The sequence below is a fragment of the Paralichthys olivaceus genome, chromosome 1 (genome assembly GCF_024713975.1).
Source record: "Paralichthys olivaceus isolate ysfri-2021 chromosome 1, ASM2471397v2, whole genome shotgun sequence".
NCBI lineage: Eukaryota > Metazoa > Chordata > Actinopteri > Pleuronectiformes > Paralichthyidae > Paralichthys > Paralichthys olivaceus.
The window spans coordinates 18,586,259-18,610,927 of record NC_091093.1 but is presented as its reverse complement, the minus strand read 5'-3'; the positions used below and the strand labels follow the sequence as shown (position 1 = coordinate 18,610,927).

At 39.2% G+C, this 24,669-nt stretch overlaps 1 protein-coding gene across 1 annotated transcript in view; it reads right to left on the bottom strand.

The window, feature by feature from the left end:
• Positions 1–447: 447 nt before the first annotated feature.
• The window catches only part of galnt18b (UDP-N-acetyl-alpha-D-galactosamine:polypeptide N-acetylgalactosaminyltransferase 18b), a 73,776-nt gene continuing 49,554 nt past the window's right edge, over positions 448–24,669 (bottom strand). Inside the window, exons 7-11 of the mRNA XM_069524178.1 lie at positions 14,510–14,695; positions 11,323–11,460; positions 7,902–7,997; positions 4,865–5,029; positions 448–1,142 (exon numbers count right to left, since the gene is read on the bottom strand). Coding sequence (XP_069380279.1) covers positions 996–1,142; positions 4,865–5,029; positions 7,902–7,997; positions 11,323–11,460; positions 14,510–14,695 — 732 coding nt within the window. The 3' untranslated portion in view covers positions 448–995. The remainder of the gene's footprint in view (positions 1,143–4,864; positions 5,030–7,901; positions 7,998–11,322; positions 11,461–14,509; positions 14,696–24,669) is intronic.

The following is a 24,669-nucleotide window of genomic DNA, read 5'->3' as shown; positions in this document are numbered from 1 at the left end:
TGTGAATAACTGTGTTTGTGTACAACATATACTCTATCATATCTGTTATGACTACACTGAGTGTGTTTGTCAGTTTTTCGTACTCTGCAAATGTACGAAAAACTTTAGATTCATACATTTGTTGATTTTTTTCCTGTGCAATTTGCAGCATTTCTGTATTTCTTTCTGTTTGCTGTGTTTGTTTGTGCTGTTGGAATTTGCAGCGTATTATTGTTTGTTGCACATTAATTTATTCAAGATGTGAAGATTTTCTTCATTTGCTTGTATATTTACCAGTGTTTTCCTCATTTACAGTGTATTGAACTCTCGGTTCACATCAGTAAGTTTTGAGTCAATAATTTGTTTTAAAACCGACGACAGATTCCAGTCCTTTCACACTCATTGTCAATGTGTGAATAATAAATTGTGCCTTCAAAATAAAATAAAAGAGGCACTTGCACTAAGAGGTTTACATCAGTAATCATCAATTTACTGTTTTATATGACAAACATTGGAAATATTTACATTTAGAAAATTATCTATTGTTTTCAGATTTATTCCAACGTTTTCCCACAATTGTACAGATGAATCTCATAATAAACCTACAAACCTGAGACACTAAAAGAACATAATTACAGCAGGGACAGGTTCAGAGAACTTGCTACATGGTAGCAAATATGAACAAAGTACAAAAACATACTGAACCCATTACATCTTTCAAGTCAACAAAAATCTGACTGTACTGTTGTTACCACAAAATATACTAAATATACTACCTTGTCAAATCTTCAAAATGTCCGCCAACGATGATGGATCCTGTAGGCTAAATAAAATGTTTAACATTTGTGATGTGATGTCGACTGCTCAGAGGACATCGCAGTGCTAAAAAAAAAAACATGCTCAACCATGCGCCAGTCACACACGCAGACGCGCATACACATGTGCACACATACAAAAAAAATGAACCTCATCCAGTTCGGTGTGCTTTTTGGTCAGGTGTTCCTTTCAGCAGTCGATCATAATAAGCTGCTAAACAGAACGTTTGTGATGAACCATTTCTGTCCAGTGCACTTCTGCAGAGCCAGTTGGTAGCCGAACTCATTGTCTGTGCTCGCTACGAGCTCTAGGCATCTCTTTGATTTCCTGTTCTGAATGGATCCTCCCTGAAAAGACAAAAAAAACAATGGTTCAAATGGTGCTGAGCTCCAGAAGAACAATTAGAATAACTATAACTATGTAAGTTGCCTTCTCTTAAACCCACTCTGCTGTGAATGGATACGGATGTGAGCTGCCGGAGTGGCCTGAGCTCTGGGCGTTTTTTGGCTGATTCATAAAACCATCCTCATCCCACCAAATAACATCAACATGGTTTCAAGGCAAACACAACAATGCGATTGCCAGTGTAGTCATTAGCCCTCTCCTGAGCAATGCCAAGACTGTGAGAGCATGCACACGATGAATAGACTGAATCAAAAGAGATGAGAAAAAAGGACACAATACAGAGCGATCGAAAATAACAAAAACATCTGGTACTGAAGTGGTATTTGAAAAGTTGCACATTTTTTGTTCTTCAGGCTCTGAGCTCCAGCACATTCAGTTTGACATAAAATAACAGACCGCATTAAAGTGCCAAGTCCCAGCTTTAATTCGAGTTGCTTTTTCCATCAGTACAGAAAGAACTGTGTGGGCAATACAGCTCCTTTAACACCTGTGGTCCACAAATGCAGGGGCTCAAAATAATTGGACAGATGCATAAAGTCAGAGAAATTCATCATACTTAATATTTTAAGGAAAATAATTTGTAGTCAATGACCCACAGGCTTCAGTGGACACTTGGTACATTCCCTTGTGATGCTCTCTCAGAGCTTTGCTGCAGCCTTCTTCAGCTCCTGCCTGTTGCAGGGTCGCTCTGCGTTTCATCTGGTCTCCAGCAAGTGAAGCTCTCCTCAGGCAGACTGAGATCATGATTGACTGGATCAGTTGAGAATATTTCATCTCCTGATTTAAAACTCGGGTTGGTAATCCTGGAAAACCTAGTGAGAGCAGGCTACACTTTGAAAAAATGCAACCGATACATCCCACCCCCTCCAGTCGGCCTTCCTGTCAAAGCTCCGGCCACATAAACCCACATTGCTTGAAAACCGCTAGAAGACGACTCTCTGTAACTCGCTCACTAACGTCTCTCCTGAGGCTTTGTATGTCTATGTGCGGTGAAAGCACAGGCAGGGTGCACACAGGCAGGCAAGTCGGTTAGTGGCTGAAAGGTACAAGTTCATTACAGTCCTGCGACTTTCATACTCCTTTATTTATACTGTAGATGGCTATCGGGATGTGAAAAGGATTCCAACAAATAAGATAAAAAGGGATTCAGAAACAAATTACCAACCCTACCTCCAAGATTCATATCCTGCTGAATGATGACCTGCAATATACTTGCTCACTTCATGTGAATCTGTTCAATTACTTTTTAACCCTAAACTTTAGGGACTATGCATTCAAAGTACGTTAATATAGTTCCTATTGTTTTATTTAAAGTGAATATCCCGGGGCACACAGCTCGAAGAACTGAAAACGTGTAACTGTCCAAGTCCTTGGTTTGATATATATGGAGCCTGAAGGAAGAGGAAAAACTTTTAGATAAAAGAAAGTAAGTTCCAACAATTTACAAACTTTAATAAGACAGCTGTTGCCAGTCTGAGCTGGGGGAGCACATCAGCGCGGTAAAAAATATTCCAGCATGTTATGATGAAATGACTCAGGAATTTTTCTATGACAGTGTCAGGGTTGAAAAAGGACGAGTGACTGAAGAGGAAGCCATCAACATTCAATACAGTGTAGAGAGAGCTTTGAGGAGGAGGCTCCTGCCAATAAGAGGAATGAAGAGGGACTGGGGAGAAAAAGACCTAAAGATGGGACTGGTTGTACAGACTGTGAGCTAAATTATTCTTTTGTCACTGAAATCCAAGAGACATTTTCTTTATACATAGCAGATTGGTGTTAACTGCTGTAAGTAGGCATTTATGGGCCAATATGTCACGACGCCCTGAGCCAGCTCATAAGTGCAATCAAGACATTAAATTAAAGTGTATCACTTGTATGAAGCCAGATCCATTTAGATCCTCCGTGTATTGAATCTCTATTCTGGGTACAACAGCTTCCAGCCGAGCTGTGAATGAGCCAACTGCAAGGATGATAAAATCTCCATGACAACAGAGCAACTCCATTAATGACGAAAACCCAAAGATATGGTGGAAAGCTTCAGACACAATAAGATAGTCTTTTCTTACACGACTGTTTGCAAAGTAAAAAAACTCAACATTCAAGTGAGAAATTAGAACACAAAGAACTCTGCATATTAAAGTGTTTTTTATTGCCAATAAGGCAGATGTGTAGCCAGTGATAGGTCAGGGCAGCACCAGCAAATATATGTCTACTTAACTGTTCCACCTCCAGGTAAGAAATTTTCTTTTGGAGCTTGTGGGACTGTTTGCCAGATGAGATTTACCAAGTTATTCGGGTAAAGTTTATTAATTAGATTGAACTGAATCATTTTGGTTAATCATTCTGATATAATTGTTGATCTGTGTGTCCACCTGCAGTCAGTATTATTCATCCTGCCTACGAAGCTCTGATTGGCTCATTGTTTCTAAAACAGGAGGAAACTCATTACTAAGCCTGACACCAGATCTGTTTGAATCACTGGATGAATCAATGTGGGCTGTTATTCACATAAATAAAACCCAGAATCCATGAAATGTAAAACGCAGATAGAAAGAGCTACTCAAATTGTGCACATATAACAGGTAGGTGCTGCTTCTTAAACAGCCTCCAGGAGCTGCATAATGAATGTACTGTATACATTACGTATAGACGATATTTGAGTTAGGATGCTATGGGCTTTACATTATATTCACTATGCTATATACAGAACAACAGATATTTGTTCCAGAAAAAATAAAGAAGGCATCACCCACACATATTCATGAGCAAACCAAACCGTACAGTCCCACCCACTGAACATGTGTTTGCTTTTCCTAATGAGATTCGACTAACTCATCACTAATAAACATGTAACCATGCACACATTTAATTCCCCATTTCAAATTCACAAACCGAGGCTGATCAAAACCACTTTGAGGTCTTTACAGTAGAGGGAGATTAAGAATATCTTCAGTTAATCAGGTTCTGTGGAGAATGGAACAAAATTTGAATGAAAAATAAATAAAATAAACGTCATCCCTCTCTAATTTGTACACTTCTCCATTCAGTAACTGATGCCTTATTTCAGAGACATGATTTGTTCTAGGCTTGCTTGATTCCCACTTACTAAATTATACAAACTTAATAAATGAGGAGATGTGTTAAAGCACATAAAACATTTTCATACCTACTGCCAATTATGCTACAAAACCATATAAACACACCTATAGCAGACATCCATAAGAGACATGGTCAAAAGAATATTAGATTCATTATAACAAGCGTCTAATGTGAAGCACATTTGGGATTTTGTACACATTTGGCTGAAAGAGGAACATAAATCTATAATTAAAACTGCACTGACAGCTTAGCAGACCACAATATGGGGTCTTTTGAGCCCAAATCAAAGCATGCTGTTAATCTAATTCACCCGCTGTCATGGGGCATTCTGCAACGTGGCTGCTCGCTCTGTTTAAACACAGAGACCAAGTTTCATATGGCTCCTCATGTGTAAATGAGCTGCAGGCCGGAGGTGAACCCCAGTCAGACAGTAGATTAAACCACTTGCATGGTTAAGCTACCTACATCTACAGCTGGTTCTCTGCCACATTTGACAGATTACAGTAACCGAGGCTGCATAATGACAGTAATCTGACGTGTGTGGGGCCGTGCCGTGCGTGGTCACCTGAGTGAAGAGCCAGTGGAGCTTCATGCGTTTGGCCGCAGCGTAGCTGCACTCGATGAGGCGAGGTCTGCTGTTCACATCCACCAGGCACTTGTTGTCGTCATCGTCAACAGTGGGACTGAGGAGCCCGACTTGCAGCTGCTGGGTACTGGTGTAGTACACATTCTGCAACAAACACCACATCCTGCCATTAACTGTGTGCTGCGATACACTGAATGCTCAGAAGGCTGAGGTGACATTTAGATAATGGCCTCTCCTCAGCTCTATGTGACCATACAGGTGATAAATTATGCAGTAAATGAGGCTCTTCGGTTGTCTTGACCATAGAAGAGACGTCTATGAGGTTGATTTACATACACTAAAAATGCATATTTCTACAGCTCTCCTGACTGAAAGGAGGACAGGGTAAGACAAGGAGAGGCACACAAAAGCAGCTTATGATTAATTCAGGGTTTGGGGAGAAACCCCCCTTACAGTGCCCTCTACGATGGAATCCTTCCTTTACTGTAGGACAGTTTGCTCATATGAAGCTGAAAAAAACATGAAAACATGAAAACCATTTGCAGGAGGAGCATGTTGTGTATTAAAAAGAAGAAAAAAAAAGAGGAAAGCATGAGAGAGAGTGAAGAGAGAGAGAATGTGTTTATAGTATTTGCAGCACGGTGCCCAGAGTTTAATGGTGTAACACTGGCTTTAATTTGATGTAGTGTGCACGGAATGATAAACAAGTTGTGCTCTGCATGATTATATGATATTATTAATTGGTGCAAAAGACGTAATTGTGTTCCACGACATTTTAAGAGGTAATATTGTACCTTTCCCTCCAGTTTTGCACAAGCTTTTAAAAAGCAATGCATCTTTAAAGGTCAAACAGTGTCTCCAGGCCCATTTGGCTTGTGTCCCCTTTAAGAAAACATTGTCTTGACAGGGGCACCTTCACATGTCTGTGATCTGTTCACCAAAGAGACGTTTAAAAAGAGGCCAATTATCCAGCATTTCACAAAAAGACAGATAAGTTGAAAACAAAGGATATGAATGTGTCTAGCAGAAAGTAGAAAAATCTATTAATGTCACTTATGCTGTGAGTGCTTTTACGTTTTACACTTGAAGCACATTATAATACTCTGCTTTCACAAAACTGAAACCTAAAGTGGCTTTACAATGTTTTTCTGGAACATTTACTTACACAAAAAGTAGTTTGATCGCCACTGGCTGGTTCAACAAACAAATGAACGGAAACAAAATTCAAGAGTGGGCAGATTAATTGGTTTGTAGAATCCAAACGATAAAGAGGCACAAGATGGGGACGGGGGAGTCAGATTCATATCGAGCGGGCGATTAAGCAGAATCTCTGTCAGTGGAAGACATTACATTTTATAAGTAGGATCAGGATTTTCCAACTGGAAACTTCTGACTCAGGACCCCCAAAACGTTATCTATTATTAAATACAACAAACCAGTGCCGCATTTGCTTATCCGTCTTTTCCTCTTATCCTTTCACTCGATTCTTATTTGTCTGATAACGCTCCAGCAGCCTCCTTCCTCCTTCACAGACCTTTCAACAGTCTTGACGAGTGATTTTTGTGTTTATGCAACGCAGGCTGTCGGGCTGCATGTGTCTGAGGTTTTTTATTGTCGCTGTGCTAAAGTCGGTACGTTTTATTTCTGTTCGAGCCGAAGTGCTGCGCTGTCGCTTTGCTGACAACATGATCTTGTAAAGTCAGCCACGTGTTTGATTGTAAGCTTTGTAATTCTCTTCCCTGCACGCGTGCCTGTGCAGTTTTCTTTCAGCGGGTTGATGTTCTGCATTTACCGCAGCACCTTTGATACAAAAACCCAGCTCTCCCAATGCACTTGCACTGAAAAGCAACTGGCACCTGACAATATCATGTTTTGACTGACCACAGCAAATATTTGCACCACTATGTGTATCTGAACCATTACAGAGGCAATCAAGGGGCTAATTCCTCCTGGTGATGTAACACTGAAACATAAAAATAGAGCAGATGAGATTTGTCTTGCAAAAGAGATCCCTAATCTCATTAGGAATGCTGGTGCTCCTCCAATCCTTTGTTTGATATGCCTGGATGTATGAGAGATTTATAGCACATAACGTATTTATAATGAACAACTTTTCAAGTTATCTAGGTCTCAGAAAAGGACAGCAGAAGTTGATTAATGGGTGTTTTCAAGAAACTGAGATTCCACAAGATTAATACAAATTTCCTACTAAAGATTTCCCCCTGAAAGAGTTTTAATTTGCACTGCGGCGTAAATGTCAATTACGACGCCTGAAACGTCCAATAGAGTCACTTGAGCTGAGAGGGATAATGTGAGATCAAGTCTGACTCAATGGGACAAGTTTATAACTGTCACAGCAAGGTTAAATAATCTCTGAAAACAATCTGCTCAGACGTAATGGGATGGAGGGATCGATAGGAGCTGGAGGAGGCTGGAGACAGTAAATGATAATCAGCAGGGCTAACATTTGAAAACACTTAAACTCCCTGTTATTTGAGCTGAGATATTTCCTCTAAAAGACAGAAGAAAACACATGTAATGGGCAAACAGCTGAAATAAATCCGTGAGGGATCAGTTTTTCTGAATCAGACATTAAACTGAAGAAAGCTAGAGAGAAAGGAAAATGTTCTAACCTCTAAAACTATTTAAAAACAGGATTTGTTTTGTCCATGAGTGTTCAGTATTCAGTTAGGACATTCCACCCCTAAATGAAGGCATATGAAAAATGGAGAAGAGTTTAATATGTGCTCAAAAATAACAAGGACTGTTTCTGTAAAGGGCAAAAGAGAAAACTCAATCTTGTTTCATAAGGTAAGGCTACTGAATTTGATTGAATTGAAAAAGTCATTTTTTTTCATGATGGAACAGGCTTTATTGAGGAAGAAAAGCCCAAGATGCAAGTAAAATATAGTGGTGATATATTAAAACTGGGAATATGCTGCTGGCTGCATGAAACTGTGGTGCAGGGAGAGAGAGAAAGAGAGAGAGGGGGGAGAGGGCTCAGGAGGGCTCTAACCTGAGGCGTCATCCCGTGACAGAGATACAGGATGGGAACATTGTCATTGTCAGGTCCCTGGTCCAGACACAGATCGTTCTTCAGAGAGTTTTTCAGCTGACACACACACGTACACGTACACACGTACACACACACACACACACACACACACACACACAAAGACAAAGAAACAAAAATATACAATATTTCAGGACGCAAAAGTCAGAAATCCATTGATTAATGTAGAAATAATCAACAGATTAATTCATAATGAAAATAATCAATATTTGAGTGACAGCACTGTATTGTACATGTATCCACGTATAGATCTCAGAGAATTTTCAGATTCTTCACAGATTGTTGTGGGTTCAAGTTGACAGAATTATGTGATTTACATCAGAAAAATGAAAAGGATCAAGAGAGACCAAAGTTACAATGCATTTCATTTATAAACTGAAAATATTGGATTTAGTGTTACGATCCTCTTTGTGCAGCAAAGGATCAACTCTTTCATAAATGATAAAGATTCAGATTTTCCTTTTTTACATTTACTGCTGCTTATTTAGTAACAACTATATAATGTCATAAAGAAGGGGTTAGTTCTCAGGAGATTTAAGACGGTCTTTGAAATTACTTTGGGGTTATCCATGAATTGTGAAAGAGATTTTGTATATTGAAAAATTACACTTCACTTTGTATAGAAATTTGTAGGCTGAAAGATATAAATATAAAACTATAAATAACCAAGAAAGCATGGTGCTCAGGAGAGTAGTGCCGCTCATATGAATTTGACAAATAATGGTGAAAGATACACGTACCACCTGCAACCCCTGCCCTCTGCAGTGCATTCATTCTGCTACAGAGGAATGAAATTACTATCCAAGCACCAAGTGCTGCTTACTGTGATGTTTACTGAGAGAATTACAAACCAAAGATGCCAACATCAAACAGTGGTAATCGGCATCTTCACTGGGATATAAATATGAAAGGACATTTACAGAACATTGAGATTATGCTGGACATGAGCAAACTAAAATGTGAATCATGATCTGAATCCTCTTAAATTACATTTTTTTATGAAAATGTAAATCAGATGTGTTCTGCTTGATGAACATGACTCAGACTTCGAGGCCCAGAGGGTTATTCATGTGTGTCACGACAAAGGTTTGCCTGATTGCGAGATACACACTGCACCACGGGGAGTTCCAGGGACGGTGGTGTGTGTGTGTGTGTGTGTGTGTGTGTGTGTGTGTGTGTGTGTTTGAGTGGATCAGGTAAAGATGTGAGATCAAAAGAACTGTTAGGGATGTTTTATCTCCCCTTTGGCTTGTGAAGCATCTACATCTGACTGATAATCATTAAATCCACAGGCAGCACATGGTCCCGTGCAACAGCTCAGGTCTTGACATTTCTACCGTGTGGGTGAAGAAAATATGCAACGCTATGAGAGACACCTGTGGAGACACGATTAGCCTGAATCAAACACAGTGAAGCAGCAGTAAGAGCATCTTTAGTTTCTGTAATGTGACTCATTTCTGAATAAAACATAAGAAGTGCATGGAGGGGAATTAAAAGAGATTCAATTCAAATCCCTCCGATTTGATTGGACTGCTCTGACGTTGGCATAGTTTGGTGAATATGGAGCTGCAGCTCCACCCACACGGTATCACCAGGAAGACGAGACAACAGAAATGGTTAAAGAAGATATCAAACATATTCTGTCTCAACGTGAACAAGGGAGTTTTGTCAACAAAAGCCAATTTTAGCCATGCTAGTGGCATGGCTTTATGAATGACAATGTCAGAATGTATAGGGCTGTTTATGTGACAATCACAAATCCCAAATTGGCTTAATTAACGCCCCAAGAAAATCATACATGAAAATGACATGGAAGAGTAAAAAGAACTTGTCCAAGTCCTGATTTCAGAGATGCAGAAAGTAAAAGTCTCATCATCATTTCCCCACAGCGAGGCGACTGACGACTGCAACAGGAGGAGAGCAAAGGCTCTGTCCCTGATATGGAGGAAAATATATCAACCATAATAGGTGATGTTGCACTGGAATGATTTCAGCTGGTGCTGGATCCGCACAACTACGTCCGCTGTAATATTATACAATACCCAGCAGGCTATAATCTATAATCTGGCACGTAGAACAGGTTGCCACAAGCTGTGTCAAGGCACATCCACCAAGGAGGTGTAATTTATATAGTTATTTATAATTGCTGTAAACCAATGAAATATACAATCCATGAGTGAAAAACTTGATCTTACGAAACAACAGACTAATTAAACGTGACTCCTGCAGGTCAGGAGCTCTCATGAATTCAGTTTATACCTGTAAGTAAAACTGAAAATAAGAATTTTGAGTACAAGCAGGGTATATTTGAGTGAGAGCGCTACAGAATCTGAATGTTAAACCATTAGAGCTGCTCTCAAACTGAAAGACCACACTCTTGAATAAAGACAGAAAAAACCCCATAAATCTTTATCTCAATCTGCATTCTACCACTTGAGCTCGCCACAATATTAAAGTTGGATGGCTCGAAGTATCACAACCTCACAGAGATGCTAACATGGCTGCAGACTCTAAATCATGGCCCGAACACACGCTTCTCCCATGACACCTTTCTGATAGCTAATTATGCAGGAGGAGGGATTTTAATATAAAAACACTGAACATGCTTCTTGTCATGTATTAAGCATATCAAGTAAAACTGAATAATTAGGGCTTGGAAAATGTATTTTTCTGTTACATAATGTATTTGTGGGTATTTCTTTTTTCTGTGTAACTGCTCTGTTGTTGAACACGGACGTTGATCTCAAACCACTGGGATTGGCCAACCCATCAAACGCATGTCACAAATAAAGGATAATGAGGTCAACAGTGTCAGTGACATGAAGGTAATGAGGTCGTTCTTTTTCCTGGCTATATCCCTCCACCATTTGTCAGTTTGTAACATGCCATACAGCAGTGCCATAATACTGCAGTATGTGTGTCACAGTGTATTAGGGTGCGTCACAGTAATGCAAGGTGGGAGGACCGTGGAAATAAAGCTGTTTGAGAACAACCAGGGGGCAAATAGAAACACTGCCAGCATGCCCTGTAGGTTGACAGTTCCTCTAGGTTCTCTGAGTAAAACTATTCTGCTGGAAAGACCTCAGAGTCTATATTTAAAGTCAGCTTGAATTCATGTATATATGTGTCTATATCCATCACAGAAACCCAACATAAACCTACATAAGTTCGATTTTTTAAGGAGGGAAAGAATCAAAGTTACTGCAGCAAACCTCGTCTTTGAACCGTTTGTGTTTCTGACTGCAGCCATCCGGATCCCAGCAGGGATTAGAATGATTTACTCCACCATGGTTTTTTTTTTAAGCCTTTTTTTGGCTTTTGCTGCCACTGAATTGAATTTGGGATGAAGATGGAGGCGGCTTACTACTCCATATGCGATGGTTTCACTGTACATCCTCATCTCAGGGTAGATGTTGACCAAGTACCATCGGAAGGTTTTACACTGCAGCCTCTTCCTCAGTGCCTTCCTCTCAGAGATGTCGCCGATATCAATCCCAGAGTCCTGCATTCATCCAACACACACACACACACACACACACACACACAAACAGTTCCAAACAAAGCATAACAATGATCTACCATGGTTTGTGAAGAAGTGACAATGGTCCGTTGAGAAGCATTTCAGAGCCATTTGAATCGTCTATAGGGTTTTGATATTTTTTCCCTCTGAGACTTGGAAACCATTGACAGTATTATCGCAGCTGCTCCTGCACACAGCCACACTCATGTGTCCAACACTGACGGACAAGTACATTTCTGTCACTGGTTGGTTCTGACTGTAATTGCAGTTTTAAAGCACTTGTAGGTTATTTCCACTTAACACTGTTTATGATTTCTACCTGACTATTTCAGAGGCACATGTTCTGTTTTATTCCACAACATTAATCAAATGACTGCAGATAGTGATTGGACTGTGAAGTGCCCTTCAGGAACTGTTCGGGGACCTGTGTTATGTTCTATCTGCATGTTTCCATCAAGCTTTTTAATTCACTATTTTAAATATATCTTATAATTTATATGCAAATGACACTCAGCTCTACTTGTGAGATGTGAGGATCTCAGTGATTTAACCAGACTAAATGACTTCATGTAAAGTAAAGTGATGCTGGATGTGTCGACACTTTAGAAGACTGGATGATAAAACAGATGTTCTCATTAATGGCACTGATAGCAAACCCCGGGACCTTTGACCATGAATATCAAACAACACAAAGATTAGGCCAATCGAAAAACAATTAAACCAACGTGGAAGGCTGTGATGGGTCAGGGAAGAACCCTTCTATCTATGGATATCTATGTTGATCTAGGATTTGTTTCCGTAACATTGTGAGACTGGGCTGTTGCAGCAATAATGAAGAGAATTGCATTAAAAAAAAAAGAATTTGATCCAGATCTGGATAACGATCCACAGATATCTGGCCTCTCTACATTATTTGTAATATGGTAATGAAGTGTTGCTGATGGTTGAAATGTTTTAGTAAAGCAGAACTAAATATGAAATCTTTGCAGGTGAACTTGAAACACTTTAACTTCCAATTTTTAACACTGACATTCTCCAGACCATTTATAGCCACTTGTTTTTCACATGTTTTATTCATTTTGCACTATTTTGTTTGATTTAGTTTTCATATGAATTTCATATGAGTTATATCTGAAAGATGAGATATAAATAAATCGTAGGCTACTCTTGAGATTAAGATTGTACATAGATAAACATAATAACATCATAAAATGCACACTGCTAGGAATAAATCAGTGGCTCCCAGAATAGTTATTCACTTATATGTTTTCACTAAGTGGGACACAGGAAAATGTATCGAATAAAATAAACCGTTTTGTCGTTTTTTTTTTTCTTTTTCGTGACCTGTTGGAGGGGCCAGACCCTGCACTAAAAACCCTATTGCATCTGAAAGCGGTTAGCTCCACCTCAAACAACTACAACAGTAAAATGCTAACAAATAATATTACATGTGATATCTTAGTTTGAACACTGACACTGTGTTGATTCTTACAATCTCAGGGGTAAATCAACACAAACTAAATTCACTGTGTAGTTAATTCAGGGGGCTGAAGCTGGGGCAACATTTTCATGCTTCTTGAGTAGAGACGCTGTTAAATGCTTCATTATTGACTGAATGAATTGCCTGCAGATGTTCATCTATTCATAACACAGATTTACATATTCAAACAGATTATGCAGGAGTAGGAAAAAAAGCTTCAGTGAATAAACATTTGACTTAGCCTTTGAGCTATCCTACATTTAATATTAAGCAACATGGTGCCATTATTTATTTGAATTCAGTCAATCCAGATGAAGATCAAATAAAAATGTGAATCCTCTGCAAACCCTGAACAGATGTGAGGAGCATGATAGTATCAGATTCATGTTGACACTGCAGATATCTTTATTCCAACATATCAAATAATACAATAAAGCCTCAAATAAAAGGATTCAAAAGAATATATTTCTGCTGAAATTTCTTTTTTCTTCTATATCAGGACTTATACTGTACTATTAATCATTGTGTTCTAAAAGCATTCAATCCTCAAACTGCTAACATTTACATTTTATTGAATCATATTAAGTATTGATTTGTTCTGAGGCATGTTTTTTTTATTTCAGGCTGTTTTGTGAAGTGATGAGAAATCATTACATTTTATTCTCCTGGAGGCGTCAGGTAAATGATTCAACTACACGTGTGATGAGACAAGAACAGGTGATACTGAGGTAGGCGTGTTTTCCTCCTTTTCTGAAGATACAATGCCTCAATGGTTCTATAGCTGACATCTGAGATTTGCTGTGTAAGGTGGCATATACAGTACACAGTTCAGCCTCACTGTCTGTAAAGCTTAGAAACTGAAAGGTCATGATGGTTTTATGCTATTTTACATTTTTACAATTCTAAGGGTATTTTTCTTTTCAGGAAGACAATTCTCAGCTTATGGTGTTTTATCTTAAATGCTTGTCATAAAAAACAAAAGAAAACTTTAGTTACTATAATGAGTATATTTTTTATCCAGATACTGTCCCAACACAAATATAGTTTTAAAAAAATACACACAAATATTTGTAGTTCCAAGAAGACAGTGTGAGGTAAAAACATTTAGAATACACTTCCATCAACGTGGTAAAACATAAAACACAATTTCTTTTCTGCATCTCTAAAACCCATCAAGTCAAGGTCAAATACCACAAAGATAATCTAAAAAAATGTAAAAAAGCAGTGAATCTAAAAAAGTTGCTGATTAAAAACCAGGGACCTTCAAAGTGACCAAACAACTAAGGTGTAATTTCTTAAAGCCTGATTTTCACAGTTTGCTGCATTGTTGATTTCTTCAAAATCAGATTCCTTGGTTTTGTTAAGACAAGAATGCATGACATCATGAAACCTTCCTATTGTAAATGACTGAACACAGATTAGCACAACGGACACAATGCATGAAATATGGTGATAAAACATCTAATTCAGACCTACATCGTAAACCTGCTAATTTAAAAGGATCGGTGACTTGAAAGAAAAAACAATAATGTGATATAGATGGTCGCTCACCTCCACAGGAATATTCCAGGCCATGTACACGTGGCTTTTGAACTCATCCATCCAAACCTCCGCAACTCTGAGGGCATTTCGCCGCACGTGAGACGTTAGATCCTCCGTGTAGGGTTTGTGAGCGCGCTCGATGTGGGCGATGCGAGCACAGGGCAGGACCTCGACACTGCCGCCGCACTGCCACACCTGGTTTTAAACATCACAAACACAAAGAAGAGATTTGTCAACAATCTACAACAACAGCCGAGCAATGAGTCCGCTCTACTTATGAGAACTCAGTTACAAACATTCAACTGTGTCTCAAACTACGTTAAAAGTCACAACACAAACACAAAACCTGCGTGATGTGAAACCACAGCTGGAGCAGAGGTTGCACAGATGTTGTTGTGACATGGTGTATAAACCTTGCACCTGATGTTCAAACAGCTACAAGTACGTTTTCAGTGAAGAAATGTCTGAAGTTCACTTTAAAAAAGTCCAAAGTTCCAGTAAAGAACTGTACTTTTTTACAGTGCATGTTGTGCATTTCTGTAATTTTTATTAGAATTTTAGATTTAAAAATCAAACTATAAGCAGCAAATCTCTCTCTCAAACTTTGTGAGAGTGTTTCTGAGGATTCAAGTGAGTTCAGTGTTGACAGAAGTTTTTTGGATGAGTGGTTGTCAAGAAAATCGAAAGTACAGATCTAAAATAATCAATGCTACTATCCAGCTGACAGAGGCTTCTAAAACGGCCGTGCTTGTGTCCTGGGTTGTGTCACAGATATTTAACATCATGGACTGTTGCACTGCAAGATCATAAATTATACAAACAGGAATCCGCTCCTCGTGACCAGTGCTGCACTGATCAGAATGAAAAACAGACCTGAGGCTAGAGGGTTTCTTTAATTTTTCTAAATAGTATTCACTGTTTATTTAATACATGAGACATTCGCAATCAGCAAATAAATACAACACTACAAGAAAGAATCATGGAAAAACATCAGAAACCAAAGATTTAAAATTACCAACGTAGGAGATTGCAGCTCACTCCATTTAAAAGATGTTGAATACCTGAGCCCAGTTCTGCCAAAATCAAGGGAAGGTGATATCTAAGGTGATGTAGTTACTAGATCATGTAGGGAACAGTTATAAAGTTTAAAATGAGAGAAGAGAAGTGAGGTGGTTTGGGAGTTTCATCATTAGAGCTTTATAAATGAATAACATGAGTGAGGACGTCCAGCTAACCAAGTGAAACAGAGGACAGTGGTGAGTGTGAGATTTGTCCTTTGTGATAAAACTAATGCCCTGTGATACACAGGGTTTAACTGCTGAAGTGTTGATGAGGCAGCATGACATTAGAATAGCTCCATAATCAAGGACGGACATGACAGGGGACTGTGCAATAGTTTCACAGTTGAAAGAAGACTTACATCCTGTAATTCTGTACAAGAACATATTTGATTTTTAACAAGGAGTCAAATGTTCTGTGCAGTGATGAACAGCATGTACTGTACTGGTCGATAAGCAGAGGTCAGTCATCACCTTTGCAGCCTAATGTATTCTTCACTGTGAGAAATTAGCCCCCATGGTGGGAAACGTAAATGTCCCACAGTCCAGGGGCAGAAGTCTCGGCCTTGATGACTAAGAACCTGTGGCACTAACTCGTCTCATAATGAAGACCTCTGGGAGGGTTGGGACCCCGGGCAGAGAATCTAGACAAACCCTTTCTAATTGTGATACCGTCATTGAACTAATGGTAATGATGAAAAATGCCCTCATAAATATGAAAAAACTAGAACTCCTGCCTTCGCACTCCTACCTTCAGATTCAGTCGATATAAATTTCTTCCAGACTCAAAGTCAACATGACACTTGACCACTGAAAACTAATCAGTTGATCAAAGTTTGGACTGGCCATAATTACAAAAATTCCCAAACGGAAGATTTGAGATATCATGTTCAAGAGGCCAAGGGCCTCATTCTTCGTTTTCTTAGAAAACTCTTCGTCAGATTCATGACTTGTTCTTAAACTTCCAAATTGTTCGCATCTGTGTTCTTATATTGATGAGTGCCATGTCTTTGCAAGTTGAAAATGTGTGCCAGTTTCTCATTAGCATAAGGTTAATGGCCCGCCAATACCCATAAAAGGGCATGAGACTGCAGTGCCATGTCCACAAACAGAAATCACAGAAACTGACAAGAACATTTAAGAAGTCAGGAATGAGTCGACAAAAATCTAAATGAATTACCTGGCTACACTACACAACTGCATAAGTGGATTTTAGGAGAAATTTCTTCTTAAGAATGGTTGGTGAGTGAGATCCACTGACCTTTGACCATCCACATCTTATCAGTAAATCTGTGAGTTTAAGTGAACATCTGTGCCAAATTTAAAAGGATCCTCTCGAGGCGTTCTTCAGAATACATGTTTGCTGGGCAGAAAAGGGTGTGTGAGGTCACAGTGACCTTTGACCTCCAAAATCGAATCAAGTGATCCATGGGTCAAAGTGAATGTTTGTGTCAGATGCAACAAAATTTCCTTTGAGTGTTGCTGATATATCATGTCCACAAGAACATGAGGTCACTGTGTCCCCAGACCTTTGACCACCAAAATAATCAGCTCATCAGTCAACGAAGAACAAACCAATGCAGCTTTATACATTTTTGACATCACTACCTACTGTTCACGCATAATAATAGTTCCTTCTGTGGTTATGGTTATTTATGAGCACCCATTTGAATTACTGGATTATTTACATTCTTCCCTGTATTTGTTGACAGCCATAAACAGCCATAACAACTAATATGAATTTTTTAATTATCATTGAAACATCAAAAAGGATATGACAAAGACACAAAAAGAGAGAATTAAAGCTGGGAGTGGAATGAATCAGGAAATGAATCAAGCTGCTGATTAGTATCTGAAGAATTTGAATGGTATCTCAAAGCAATTCAAACGCTCTGCAGAGGGAATGAAGATGTGCTCCTCTCTGTGCATGCTTACATTTGTATAGACTTATCAAAAGAGATGTCACGAGCAGAGCCAGTGGAGGAGGCTCAGAAATCACTCATGTGCTGAGATGAACATTTGTCTGGGACAGTTTCTGTGAGACTGACAGCCGCGGCCGGCTCCTTCTCGTTCCTGTTTAATCAACAGCTTACATTAGTTCTGCTGAGAGAAGAAGACTTTCATCCTGCTGGACATAAAGCAGCAGCACCAGAACTGTAGACAAAGGTTTAAATGAGGTCTCAGTGCTCAGCAGGTTACAGGTGACTGGAGTCTGTTCGATTATGGGTAGTGAGGTTTTGGAGTTCTTTATCTTTTGCTAGAGGATAATTAGGAGGATTTCGGGTCCAATTTCGCCCTTTTGACGATCATGGGGTGATGCCCGACTTGAGGTTATTTGGCCAAAAGATCCTGACGTGTGACAGATTTAGTCTTAAAGTCACAGACTAAATCAGAGTTCTTTCGAATTGTAATATGTATTTACGATTCAAATTTGGGGAGACTTATGTGATTCAGAAAACCGCAACAGCCAATAAGAGTGAGCCGACCAGAAAGCCACAGCAACATGTTGCATACTTGTGTTTACAACAGAAACACTGCCTACAGCATAAATGAGACTATTTTCCTGTGCCAGGTCAGTAAAATATAACACAAACATGCAAACCTAATGACGCTGGCAGTCCGCCTCCATCTTTGTTTTTATTCTAAATTCCCCTTTGATCACACAACTTTCTGTGAGTTTTCAGAAATCTTGTGTTTTAACGCCAAGCGTGTGGTCCTGCGTCTCCACTGGATCTTCTACTGTGTATTCTCATGATCAAAAGAGTAAAAATGTGTTACGTTTGTTGAAATGACTATCAGAGGGAAAGCTTCCCTGATGTATCCCTCACAGGTTCCCTAAATATGTGATTTGTCAGAAATCTGAGCATCATACCTTCAACTGGTGATAGCGAAGTGTTCCACAAATACCTCAAAACAAAAGTCCTTATATTGGTGGGCTGCCACGCTGCAGTGTTGGACCATCTGCTGCCCTGAGTCCTCTCTCCCTCTCCTGCCTCAATTCTAGGTATTTTGGATCCCCCTCCTCCAGCCTCCTCCTTTTCACTTAATCTCCCTCTGTGTGTTTGTTTTCTGTGTGAGTGTTTGGTTTTGCCTCCTGCATGTTTGCATATAGTCTGTCCTCTTACCAGGTCTTAATGGTGGAGAGGAGGTCATGTGGCTCAGGTTTAATCTCTTCCCAGCACCTGGATGATGCACAATGTTCTCACAGATGATATTCTTCACTAATGTGTACAGTCTATAATGTTGTCATCCACGCTGTCCATACTATAAATCTACTTTGTTGCTCTATTTTGTGCACATGACACCTATTGCATCTTTCTCCGTCCTGGAATGGATCCCTCCTCTGTTGCTTTTCCGTTTCTTTCCCATTGAAGGGTTTTTCAACAGATTCAAGGGTCTAAGGACAGAGCATAAAGCTGAACAGATTGTTAAACCCTTGATGCAAATTTGTGATCAGTGATATTGGGCTCTTTAAATACAATTTGACTTGACTTTTGACAGCCCTGTGTGCATAAGGTTTAAACTATCACACTGTGTCAGTATGTGAAGAACAAAAAGCAGAGCTGCCATCCTTTTCTTTTTAAAGTAAATGTATGTTTAATTACCATCTGTCAGAGAACCTTATATCAAACACAGTATCATCTGAGGAATACCGAACATCAGGTGTGACAAAAACTGTGGAAGTGACTCAGGTGGCTCTAAAGTCAGGGGATCACAGAAGTCATTAGTATTCATCCTTCGGACACTATGCATTTCTGAAATTCATCCAACATGAGATATTTCAGTCTGGACTGAGGTGCTTCACTGACTGATGCGAGACTTGAGGCTTCTGTGTTGGAGGTTTCTACCGATACGCTGCTGGGAGGATGTTGTGCATTGTTGAACTGCATTGTGGTTCTGTTGTGTTGCTCTGATCTCGCGGCGCTCAACTTTTCATGCAGCAACAGAGGCACCAGCCAATCACATTGTATTTAAACACTCCAGCGCTGGTGCTAGCCGATCAAATCAAGTCGATACGAAGTGAACCTTGCTGGCATGGCCCGTTAGCTTGAAAGATGGGTATGTTGTGTGTCCCAAGCATGAAACTGCTTGTTGACGTTGGATAAAAACTTGTAACTCGGATAAAAATCAATGGTAACACTTTATATTAGGGAACACACAAAGTGAACATATCCAAGCACTTGATTATACTTCATGTACAACAACTTCCTTACTTACCATCAATAAGCAGTAATTAGGAGGTTATTAAGGGAAAACTGTTAATCAATGGAGTAGTTGCAGAATAAGGCATTAATTAGTGCTTCATAATGACTAATAAAGAGCCAATATGACTCTAATATCCATGCTAATAGGCAACTACTTAATGGTTGATATGTGTTCCCTAAAATAAAGTTTTACCAAATCAACATATTAATTAATAAGGAAATAAAAAAATGATTTCTTAATCGTCCCAACTAAACACACGCCACATTCTTTGAAGCTAAAATATCTAAAACATTGGAACAATAGTGGAATCACTCTCCGGTACCACTGATTGCAACCTCAGCCCAGAAATGATTCAGTGTCATCATTTCCCTCTGACAATGAAACACACGCCTCAGAGTGTTTGCCTCTGTGACATCCCCGTAGTTAACCGCTAATTATCTGCTGCCTTTTTCAAATTAATTACAAGAGATGGGTCATTAGTGTCAAGATAGTGGGAGTCGACCATTCATATGGAGGGTTTGGATGTTATTCAAAACACAGTCATATTTTACAGTTATATCTGTGAGAGTGCTCTACCCTCTAAGGATCAAACCCATCATTTAATTTGCACTGTGACTCACTCACTCTGTTTTCCCAAGAAAGCAGAAATCCTGGCTCAACAGCACTTCAGCAAAGAATCACACTACACTTTACTGCTTTAAGATGGTGCTGGGATCTTGGATGAGCGACTGCCCTCCTCCACCAAAAGTAGAACAATAATTAGGTTTACCAAACGTCTGACACTCGCTCCACGCCGTTTAGCGGCGGCTATCATGGTGGATCAGCATTGTGGACCAAGCAAAACACCAGTACCCATGTGAGTCTACATTGTGTTATTAAAATGCAGGTCCTCATGGCACAGTAATGGAACAATCTGAGTCAGCGCAGCAGAACTATTCCTTTTCCTTGTAAACTCAAAACTCATCTCCTCAAGAAATAACTCACACTCCCCACTCCCTCTTGTATCACGCCCCTCTCAGCCATACCCTCCCGCAAATATGCCCCTGTCTAAATCCGATCTTCCTCGCTCTCGAGCCACTCTTCCTCTAATTTCTTTTTGTCGAGTTTTCCTGGCAGAGGAGCGGTCTCACATTACAGCACTGTTTGCTTGGATCTATTATCAGGGTACCATCAGCCTGATCCTATAAGCTAATTCCACTGCTGCCCTCATAGTAATTTACTTTAGATCAAAGCAAGAGCTAAATAGCTTTAATGTAAATGTAATGTGAGTGGAAGTACTTCGTTCATTTATTCTGTCTAGAGTGGCGTCAGTTACAAGTTGAGCATCTCGTGAATCAAAGTGAAATTTAATGGGAGTACTCACAAGGTTATTTCACAAACTATGACTCATGATGATGATGCAGCTTTGTGATGCAGCAGCAAATCGATTACAGGAAAAATTCGAGCTTGTACTTAATGTTAGTTTCGCCAATCTTCTTAATAATTTCGGAAACTTTCGACAACCTCTGGTTTGTGTACAGTTCACAGCCTGAAAATACTCGACCTAGAATCTATCTTTGAAGTGTCAACCACTCACTCTTTGTCGGCTTTGAAAGGCGCCTGTTCAGTGTTTTTGTTTTTCTTCACTAAGAAAAGCAGCAGCTTGAAGCTGTGTCTGTAACAACGATTTCCAACATTTCCCAAAAAAATGGGATGAAGATAGAAGATGTTAAATGTATCAATCCAGTCTTGCAGCAAAAGACATCTCTCTGCTGCTCATTCATACGCTCAGTATTGTTCTGCTAAGACAATCACGTCTTTGTTTGTGCCGTTACCCTCCTCAAAGTTCTGCATTTCCAACAAAATCCATTAGAAAAACTTTTTAATAATAAAAATCCAATTATACCCTAATTTAAATGTAGAATTTAACACATTTTACAACAATATTACTCAGTTAAGAGGAGACAAGACACCATTTTGAAGTCCAAAACTAAGTTGTTGAGTCAGAATAATATGATATAATAACAGTATAATAATAGTGTAAAAAATATGAGGTTTACTAGGTTAGAAGATTTCTGTCTAAGTCATTATCGTTTACAGATACGGACAATTACCTCTATGACCTACGCTAATACATAAAGAGCAGATGTCAGTTAGCAGCATCAAGTGCATTGTTAAAAACAAAAGTAAGCTGGAGGCGAGCGTTTCAACTAATCACAGATATTGTAAACTGTGTGTAAGAAAGTTAGGTTTGATATGTAGCAACAGTAACTATAGCTTTTATCTCAAGTCAGGGCTCCAATTGAAGACCAATAAAATGGCTGCTGTGAAGATGGTCTATTGCGTCTCAGCTTAACCACTAGGCTTGTTCCATTTCGAAGGCTACTTCAAATGGCCAACATATCCTTCTATTCCTGAGCAAAGAGTGATCCAATGGGTGGATCTCTCTCTGCGTTTTAATGACAAAGCTTATAGGTGTGGGTGGCTGAATTGCACCAAAGTAGCTAGTAATGTTGCAGGATAAGCTGGTGAAGCAAATAGGAAATCCTCCATCAACCAGACCACTATCATTCCCATTTGGCCTCTGCCTCCTACGTGGCTCACTAGGTCCCTGAAATGGGAAACAGTTATTTTTTATATATTACCCCCTCATTAGCATATTATTAATATCATACATCATTTACTTGAAATATTTTTTCCCATTAATGCTCTATTACAGATCTTAGATTATTCCCACATGATAGCATATTCTTTTGTTCGCTGGAATAAAAAAAACAATGCATTCCTGCAGTCCCTGTGTAGCATGAATTACACATCAAGTCAGTGATAGAGCACTATGGGACATGTTATCTCTCAGTCAAGGCTGTGAACACACTCGAGCCCCTTCAGGATTTAAAAAAGATGATATGGTCTAATTTCAAGCTGGGTGGACGGAGATCTGCAGAACCACGAGTTCACAAATCAGTCATGCTATGAGTCATCACTGCAAGCTGGAGGTGGGATATGATGAGGAAGGGTGAATTTTCATTATAAACATCAGACACCCTAATAAAAGCTGGCAGACGTTTGAACACCGCAAGATCTAAGGATATGATGAGTAGTGCATAAATCTGTGAAAATCCTCTTTTTAGCAGCAAAGCAAAGGAAAGTTTCACAAAAGCTACATCGTTTCTAACTGTTTTTTGTCGCGCATCGTATTTTAGGTCTTGACATTGTTCTTTAGATTAGATCAGGTTCGTCTTTATTGCCATTGCACAAAGTACGAGTACAAGTAAAACGAAAGGCAGATGGACATCTAACCATACAAATACAATAGATTGCAAATGATAGATTTAGGAATTGGTGAGGAAATACTGTATTTACAGGTGAAAGTTGATGTCATATGTTGTATATAAACATGAACAAACAGATAATAAAAGAGCAGCAGATTCAATTATTTAAAGATATGGCGTATATGAGTATATACAGATGTAATATTTTTTATGAGACCAATTGTTTTGTCAAACTGATTTTATTTATGCTCATGAGATCTAATGAAAATTCTGTAAACTGGGATTTAAAAAGCCACATGAGCACAATCTCCATTGTTGCTTTGGCATGAAATACTGTATGTGTAGCAATGATGTTACAAGCAATGTGATATGAAAATGTGGTGACACCTTGTCAATGATAACTGTCGAACTTGAAAAGAAATGCCGCAGCAGAGGAAACGTATGATCCTACAGACTCCTGACAAGATAAGCACAACCATAGGATTTTTTTCTTTGCTCAAGATATTCTTATGATTTACTATTCCGCTTCAGGAAGCTTCATTTTTTTTCATTTGATACTTTCTCCGTCTTCCTATCTGGAGCTATCTGTGTTCATCTCCTTGCACCACCTCTCCTGTCCACCCAGAAACCAAAACTTGAATTGCCTACAATATTTCCCACTGCATTCATTTCACATTTCCTCTGCATGTTGTGATCATAAAACCCTTCACATCAAAGCAAAGACTCACTTCTGAGGTGAAGCTATAGTTTCCTCCCCTGCTGCCCAGAGCACGGAGCTGAAACGGCGCAGACAATTGGCATATAGAGTTTCCACTGTATGTGTAGCAACTTGGTCTGTCTGCTGTCTGAAAAGATTAACCCCAACCTCTTCACATAAAACTAAAACATTTATAGACAATCCTAACTCCACTTGTAGGGCAAGAGAGGCACACAGAAGCGCCTCCACAAACACAGTTTGGGCAGCTGACTTGTTGGAGTGTCGTATTTGTTATCATGAAGCCTGCGTCTCTCAAACTTGACCACACCTGTGACAAAACACACACCTGTACTCGTGTTGATCCGAGCAATTCCTGATATTGCCTGATATGTTACCTCTCTTCATTAGTTGGTTTGTAGGCAAGATGGCAAAAATTACCACAAAACTTGGTGGAGGGATGTGCTCTGAGTCAGAGAATGACCTATTGTGGTGGTGTGGATAAATCAGGGTGCAGATAGAGATTAGAGATTAAATTATGCATCTTTTGATCTTTTTACTCTTTTCCCAGAGAATAACTCCTGCATCTTGATGAAAATGATCAAACCTTTTTTAGGGAACTCAATTTCTATGTGTGTGCAATTTGGTGTCACTAGATTGAATAAAAGGGGACAGTTGGGTCTTTGTGGTGAAATGTGTTTGAAACATTTTACAAATCAGAGGATACCTCCCTGCGCTGCTTACATAATTATAATTAAGTATTTCACTGATGTGTATTGAGCCTTTGTTGTATTGCTATTGATACAAATTATATTGCAATAATTATTCATATGGTTTTATTTCCCATGCAGCCCAAAGTGTTAGTTTTAACATCAGTATTAATACTTTTTTCTTGTATAATCTTTAAAATGGTCTCATGTTCACACCATTACTCTATTTAAAGGTCCAGTGTGTAAGATT